This window comes from Borostomias antarcticus, assembly GCF_949987555.1.
Source record: "Borostomias antarcticus genome assembly, chromosome: 8".
Taxonomy (NCBI): Eukaryota; Metazoa; Chordata; class Actinopteri; order Stomiiformes; family Stomiidae; genus Borostomias; species Borostomias antarcticus.
Genome location: NC_140241.1, coordinates 22,095,749 through 22,103,466, shown reverse-complemented (window position 1 = coordinate 22,103,466; position 7,718 = coordinate 22,095,749). Strand labels below are relative to the sequence as shown.

At 43.2% G+C, this 7,718-nt stretch overlaps 1 protein-coding gene across 1 annotated transcript in view; it reads right to left on the bottom strand.

Moving 5' to 3' along the window:
• Positions 1–7,375, bottom strand: part of mfsd14ba (major facilitator superfamily domain containing 14Ba) — a gene marked incomplete at both ends in the record, with an annotated part of 15,539 nt that extends 8,164 nt beyond the window's left edge. Inside the window, 5 exons of the mRNA XM_084441894.1 lie at positions 290–404; positions 776–903; positions 3,461–3,523; positions 3,907–4,005; positions 7,292–7,375. Coding sequence (XP_084298020.1) covers positions 290–404; positions 776–903; positions 3,461–3,523; positions 3,907–4,005; positions 7,292–7,375 — 489 coding nt within the window. The remainder of the gene's footprint in view (positions 1–289; positions 405–775; positions 904–3,460; positions 3,524–3,906; positions 4,006–7,291) is intronic.
• Positions 7,376–7,718: the final 343 nt, after the last annotated feature.

Here is a 7,718-nt window from a genome sequence, read left to right as displayed (position 1 = left end):
TCCCCTCTACAGCTACAACACATTTAGCAACATAGGGGTGGATTGAGCCCTTACAACAAATTACCATATACTGTACTGTATACCTTTAATCAAGAGAGAGGGTATTGAATAATGATGTTTAATGTTTATCTATTCTCTGAAAATACATCACATACATGGTTCTTTGCTGGAAGGATTGATTGATTGATTGATTGATTGATTGATTGATTGATTGATTGATTGATTGATTGATTTATTGATTGATTGATTGATTGATTGGTTGATTAAGGTGCAGCAGAAGCAGCTTTACCAGTCCATACGCTGTACTTCTCTCGCGCTCTTCGGTGACATCAGCGACATAGGCGAAGATGACAGAGAAGGTGACGGAGAATGCCCCCGACATGGAAATCATAGCAAAGTACCACCTAGAGGGTGGAACAGGCTGTCAGTTAGATGAAACCTGAACCTGTCATAGTCAAGCTGGAACCCTGCAACGCTGTAGGACTTCTACTGCTCAGCTGACGTGTGGAGGTCTACAGTGATACCAGGATATCTTGTTTCGGAATGGTAACAGTTTCTTCCATTCTCAAAGGTAATTCCCTGCTGTATTCACTACACAATAAATCTTGAATCTAAATGTTTTCGTTAGTTAGTTAGTTAGTTAGTTAGTTAGTTAGTTAGTTAGTCAAATAGATAGATAGATAGATAGATAGATAGATAGATAGATAGATAGATAGATAGATAGATAGATAGATAGATAGATAGATAGATAGATAGATAGCAGGGACAGTCTTACCAGGGACTTAGTCTCATCAAGGGGATGGGGGCGCAGGTGAAGAACACAGTCACCAATAGGAAGGAGCGTCTCCCCCACACGTCTGACAAGGCACCAATCAGAGGGGCACTCATGAAGGACAGGAGACCCTGGAGAGAGGAGGTGGAGTTAATATGGAGAGTGGGTTAACAATGCCAATGTGTACCAGCCAGCCTAACACACCTGGGTCCAAATACAATTCGAACTAGACTGCACTCGGGCGAGGTGCCATCTTGCACCTTATAGAGCGTCTTTCCAAAGCCCGGGCCAACTTGATTCAGCTTGATTCTACTTTATTTGCTTTAGCATAGGATGGTCTATTAATGGCAACCCTTGATAGAGGATGTATTAACGCCAAGCTACGCTGCACAAAGACTAATTTCTTACTTGTACTAGCGACATTTTAAACTGCAACGGAAAAGTAACCGACTCTCCTACTACTACATACCATAGAGTTGAATATTTTCAGCTTTTTATGTGCATATTTAGCTGTATAAAAACGACCTCCAATCATCACTATTAATTCTGTTAAGTCTCACCCTGAAAATGTTGCTTAGCGATGCTGCGTCATTGTGTGAGCATTCCATTCGTTTACGTCTAAGGCCCTTTTCCAATACGCATACTTGTCTGTACTTGCGTCCTTGTGAACTTGTGAAACGTCATCAGTCGGAGCCCAAGTACTGTTTCAATTCAAAAGTACGAAAGTCCCAAGTCCGCATCAAATGCCAGGATGTGTTCTTGCTCCGCCTATTTTATCGAGGATGCATCGGAGCAGACTTGTGTGGACTTGAGACAGCCAGATATCCCAAAAATCCTTTCGCATCAAGCGGCTGTGCTTACGGTTGTTAGGGCAACACCATTGAAAATGCCTATCTAAATAATCTATGTAAACTAGTAGAAACAGACGTTATTTGGATAAAATGGCCACATAATTGGTTTCAATTGTGGTAATTATCCGCATGAAAAGCAATGAAAACGTAAAGATATTTACTTTAAAACAGTTTAAAACGCTTTTCAAAATCCTAGCAATGGCGGCTGCCGGTGTCTACACAAAACAAGCCGAGAAGGTGACGTCAACAAGGACGCTGCTGTTCCAATTGCTGAATGACCGAACTTGCATCCTTCCGTCCTTGGAAGTTCATACTCTGATGCGAACTTCCCAAGTCCGAACTAGCAAGGACACAAGTCCGAACTTGGGCGTACTTGGTATTGAAAAAGGCCTTATGACTGTAACTGTTACTGAACATTAGATGGCGTTAATACAGACCCTCGGAGGATTCCAAACTGCAGCGCATCAAAATTAGCAACCCAATTTAAAACCGAAGTAACGCTGTTAGATTTGAAAACCGGAATTGTTTAGAGGACATTTTGAGCTACAAAGAAAGCTACATTGTTATCACCAAACGTCTGGTTTTATTACATTTAAGTTTTTAGGAAAAAAATGTGACGTTGTCTCAGAGATGGCTTTAATAGATCCCCCTCCAGTACTTTTTTCACTGTGCACCGCAAAATAGAATTCCCCTAAAGTAGTTGATCGTCATAGCAACGCCTGTGACGTCAGAGGGGGTTTCCTGTTTAACACTGGCTAGAGGAGTTCCCTTCCCCGCGTTATTGGAGAGCAATCGCGAAAGTGAATTAATACCATATGAACAAAAAAAACTGCATTCCTAGATCAATCAACCTTGTATTAACTAAAATATTCACTGGGGGAAAAAATCCATTACAGGTTGATTCTAAACATCCGCGAATTCATGCTGTCGTGCCAAATCACTTCCTTGTTGAGTGCTGCTTAGGGGTGGTCGCGGGAGTGTCCAAAACAGAATAAATATTACACATTATGAACACAATAACACTTTTCCTAGATCAATTTTGTATTAACTAAGATACCCGCTGGAGAAAATAACTGTTCTCATGGACAGAAATACCATGAGGATGAGGAGTTATATTTTTGATGCAAATGCATGAAATGTAGAGAGGTAGTCGTTGATGCCCTCTAGTGGTGGGTCGGAAGTATAACTCTTATACTTTTATAACAAAAGAGAAAAATAATTTGTGGATCCACCCTGTAATTCAGATCCGCTCCAAAATCTAATCAAGTCCAGGGTACCTTGGGCGGACCGAATGTACAAAGTATGAATGTTATTGGGTTATTTGTTTTCAAGCTATGGTGTGAACAAAATGCCCAACCAACAACCCACATACACACCCACAGACCCCCCCCCCCCCACACACACACACACAGAAAGCTGTGAACACCCTACTTGTACGCCTCAGTGGCGCAAGTAAATACTCACATTTATTTACTTTACTAGCATAATTGCTCTTGTCTCGCACAATGGAACTAATGGGTTGTTCTTCTGATTGGATTATGCAAATCCCGCCAACATGACCCTCCGGTCAGATTCACGCAGACACTTGTGATGCGCACAAGTGATGCACAGTATTTAAAAAGGTATTTTTGGTCCAGGTCTGCATGCCAATGAGGAAGTCCATTGATCTCCAATAGAATTGCGGGCTAATTGGATTATTTCAAGAAGCAATTTTGGGTGAGATTCATTAGTGTGAAACATAAAAGACATTTCTGGAGCATTCCTTGAATACTGATTGTTAGAGAGAGGTGAAGTGAAAATGCACTCGTGTTGAGTTTCTCTCTAAGAGATGTCTTACCTTCACCCCCTGAATGAGGCCATTCATCAAGAATGTGTGCTGTGGAAATGTTTCATGTAAAACCTGTGAAAAGACAGAGAAACAGAGAAATCACCAGTGTGTTGAATACAGCTGTTAAAACAGGCACACAGCTGGACTTAATACGCCATCTCATAGGAAAACATGCTCCACAAAAAGCAGGACCCAAAACACAGGTGTGTTTTATAAGATCGTTTCAAGAGGGGGGAGGGGAAGTTAGACAGTAAAACAACACCAGCAGAGGTACTGTAATAATATATTTAGACAGTTCATATCAGCAAGCCAGAAAGACACAGACAGGCAGGACAGACAGACAGGCAGACAGACAGACAGACAGACAGACAGACAGACAGACAGACAGACAGACAGACAGGCAGGCAGGCAGGCAGGCAGGCAGGCAGACAGACAGGGCATGTCGGCTAACTTACAGTCAACATAGGAGTGGTAAGGAGACCCCAGGCGAAGAACTCCAGGAAGATGACCACCACAGCGTGGTACACACTGGCACTGCCAATGCCTTGTTGCACCTGCAGAGAAAGTAACCACTCTGTTCCATATCAAAATAAACAGCATTCACTATCCGCGGACAGCAGCACTAGTCTTAAAGCCTGGTTATACTCCCAAACTGACGTGTTTGCGGACAGCTGCGGACATGTAGCGGTTCTGTTTGTACTACTATAGTCCACATGGAGGATGCGGCAGTTGGTGCATTCAGTGTCCCTCATTTACTAAGCGTCCGTAAGACAGAAAACTGGGCGTACGGTCATTTCCACGCCTTGAGCATTCATCAATTTGGACGTGAGCGGAGACTGAGACCAAATCTCACGCCAAGTCTCAGCTCATGTGTGTCCTATCGTTCAGCCGAGGTAAGAGGAGTGGGCGTGCGAGGTAGCCAGATCATTCGTGCCATGTGATTGGCGGCATACGATCGTTTGATAGATCACACGTGGACGCTGTCGTAGCATCATTTCTGCGCTCCGATCTGCACTTGGACCTGCGCTCGGATTTGCGCTCCTTTGATATATGAGGGCCGTTGCGTTGAGGGTGCGTGGACAAGTATGCGCGGTCACAAAAAATGTGATGCGCGCTGTGAAAGGTATTTTTGATTAAGTGCTATTATAGTTGTTTAATACAAGGCCTGTCTATTTAGGCCTAGTTAAGCTTCAATACTGCTGTACACTTTGTACTTTTCCAGAACACATACAGTAGTACGCATGAAAAGTTGTTATTATCTGTGTTCCAGTAGCAGATAAGTTGACTTCCAAGGACACACAACCTCACAATGAAAAGCCTGTCTGTGTTGCAGTAAAATGTAACTAACAGAGAACACCCTAATCACATCGGCTGAATGGAAAACGAAAGTAGTAAGCTCATAGGTCAAGCATTAGATAAAGGTTTCAACCAATCAGGTACTAACACATGTAGTCACGCGCCAATGTATTGTGTGGAATAGTATATACAGAACATCCCGACACTAGTCGGTGCGCTTGCCCAGATACCCCTTGTGTCTCTGTGTAACCGTCCCTTTGCTGCAATTGTAAGGTAATAAAGTATGTTTCTTTTACTCTACTCTGTTATATTTCGTGTCCTCATTTGACAAGGTTGTGTGATTGTGTTGGTCCTTGGGAGGAGAACCCTGTGGTAGGCTACTGGTGAATTCAATCTGAAGTGTTATAATAGTACTTTGTGAGTGTCCATATGTCATAGGTCAACCGAGCACAGCCACCACCACAGCGCGGATGTCCGCGTACTCGTACATCCTCTGATGACGAAATGTCACACGCACCGTACTCGCAGACGCGTGTAACCAGACCTTTAGAGTGATGAAACTGGAACCTACAGTTGAACGGTCAGCAAATCAAAATCAATAGATTTTTTCTTTGTGTACAGTAGCGCATTTACAGAGAGGAAGGGAGGGGAGAAAGTACACAATTATCCTACCGCAAATTTTCCAGAGGGAAGCAAAAAAAAACACAGTTTATTAAAGCCTGTGTAATGTTGCAATGTTGCCATTATGGTTATTACATAACAGCTGCCGCTGAATCTGTGGAGCTCCATCCTCATGCATTTATTCATGTACAGCATAAGCTCACTTCATGTTTTAAACCCACATGTTCTTAGCTTATGAGGCTGACTAGAATAGGTATTTAATTTTCCTCACATTTGACTCTTCCCAGATAGCAAGCGGATGTGTAATGATTCTGGGACATATATGGGCTGGAACTAAGCCACAAGGGCCAGATCTGGCCTGTATATGGCCCAGATCCGCTTGCTATCTGGGTTGGTGAATGGAATGAGTGTAGCCTATAAAATTGGAGGGGAATTGCACACTATAGTCTGCAATCATCATTATTATTTAGACGGTAATTCTGTCTAATATCGGTTATGAATTTCAATAGTATCAGAGATGTCATCTTTAATGTCCAAATTATGTTCTGAGTTGAACAAGGAACCTGTGAGTCAGCGCTTGCTCATTAACCACCCCACACCCACAAACCTGGAGAAGCCAATCTGGACCTGATTCTCTATCTATCTAGGGGCTGTCAGGGTCCTTTTAGGACCCGGTCCTAAAACCTGGTCTCACCTGGAATGATTAAATCAGTGAATCATCAGGAATTATGGAAATGGATGACTTCATAGGGAGCCTGTCACTGTGATGTCACAACGCATCTATGTGGTCAGAGTCCTGACGCTTGAGGCCTCGCTGAATGACAGTCAGTGCCTCTGGAGAGGAAGGTGACAAACACTCGCTGCTCCCCAGCACGGTGACGCAAGCTGCAGTCTGGGAAATGGATTACGTAGCCTATATGAATGCTTTTTCCTCACAGCCCTGTGAATGTTTGTGTGTGTGTGTGTGTGTGTGTGTGTGTGTGTGTGTGTGTGTGTGTGTGTGTGTGTGTGTGTGTGTGTGTGTGTGTGTGTGTGTGTGTGTGAATTTGTGTGTGTGTGTGCGTGAAGGAATGCATGCTGCATCTAGCCTATACATTTTCGAAAGGACTAGGATTCCCTGCTTAATTGCCATATTTAGTAAGTGAAACATTTTCTCATGTCTTCCAAAAAAGATAAAAGATTCTCTTAACTAGATTAATCCATTGGTACCAGAACAAAGGCTGACAGGATCAGGTCCAGATTGGCCACTCCAGGTTTGTGGGTGTGGGTGAGCTGAGCAAGCGCTGACTCACAGGTTCCTTGTTCAAACATAATCAAACATAATTTGGACCTTTAAAGATGACAGCATCTCTGTTAGAATCCCTATCTATTCTCAATTATATTAGAATTACAGTCTAAATAATAATGATGATATAAAGACTATAGTGTGCCATTCCCCGCTAATTGTATAGGCTATAGTCATTCCATTCACCAAGAGTCAAATGGGGGAAATCAAGGCTATGTGTTCTAGTCAATCTCATAATATAAGAACATGTTGGATTCAGCTGCAGCTGTAGATGTATTATGTAATAACTATGCTACACATTAGCTTATACACAGGCTCCAATAAACGGCGGCGGAGCAATAGGCCCTTTGCCAGGCGCACGGCCTAGCTATAACCCATGATAGTCATCATCATCCATCATTTATAGCCTTAATTACGAGGGAAAACATGATTATTATTTTTCTGCTGCTCGGCAATGCAGCCCACTCGGAATAGCGCCGAAGTGTATTCATTAATCCATTCGTTTTTTTCATTGGGCATCCATAACGAGAGACCGCTATCGGCAGCCCAAGCTGATGATTCCACATCGTTTATGATTAATATCAGTTGCGTTACACACTCAATACATCTGAAACAAATGGGAGGTTTCGTTCACATACCGTGGATCCATCCTTCATACTGATTTTCTTGACCAACACTACGCGGTTGGTGCCTAGATGGTGATCCTTCTCTCCCGGAGCCATCTCCTCGCATTTTGCCGGAGTTACATAAAATCCATGCTGCGTAGGGATCTTCGGTACACCCGCTTCTTCCAGGATGCCTTCGTAATTAGCCCTCTGTGGCTATCTCGAATAAAAAGAAGGTGTATCCCAATAGTCCAAACGAATTGGCAACACCGTTAAATAGCTAACTGTGCAAAATGGTCACCGGGCACACGTCGTTCCTATCAATTCCACTGTACCGAAGACAGCGCACTCCCGCGATTGAAAATTACCGAGATGATGGCGACTGACCACGAGTCAGTGCGTTGTTTTATGGCATCGTTTATACGCGCTGGCTGGATGATGAAGGGAGGTTGTAAAGCTG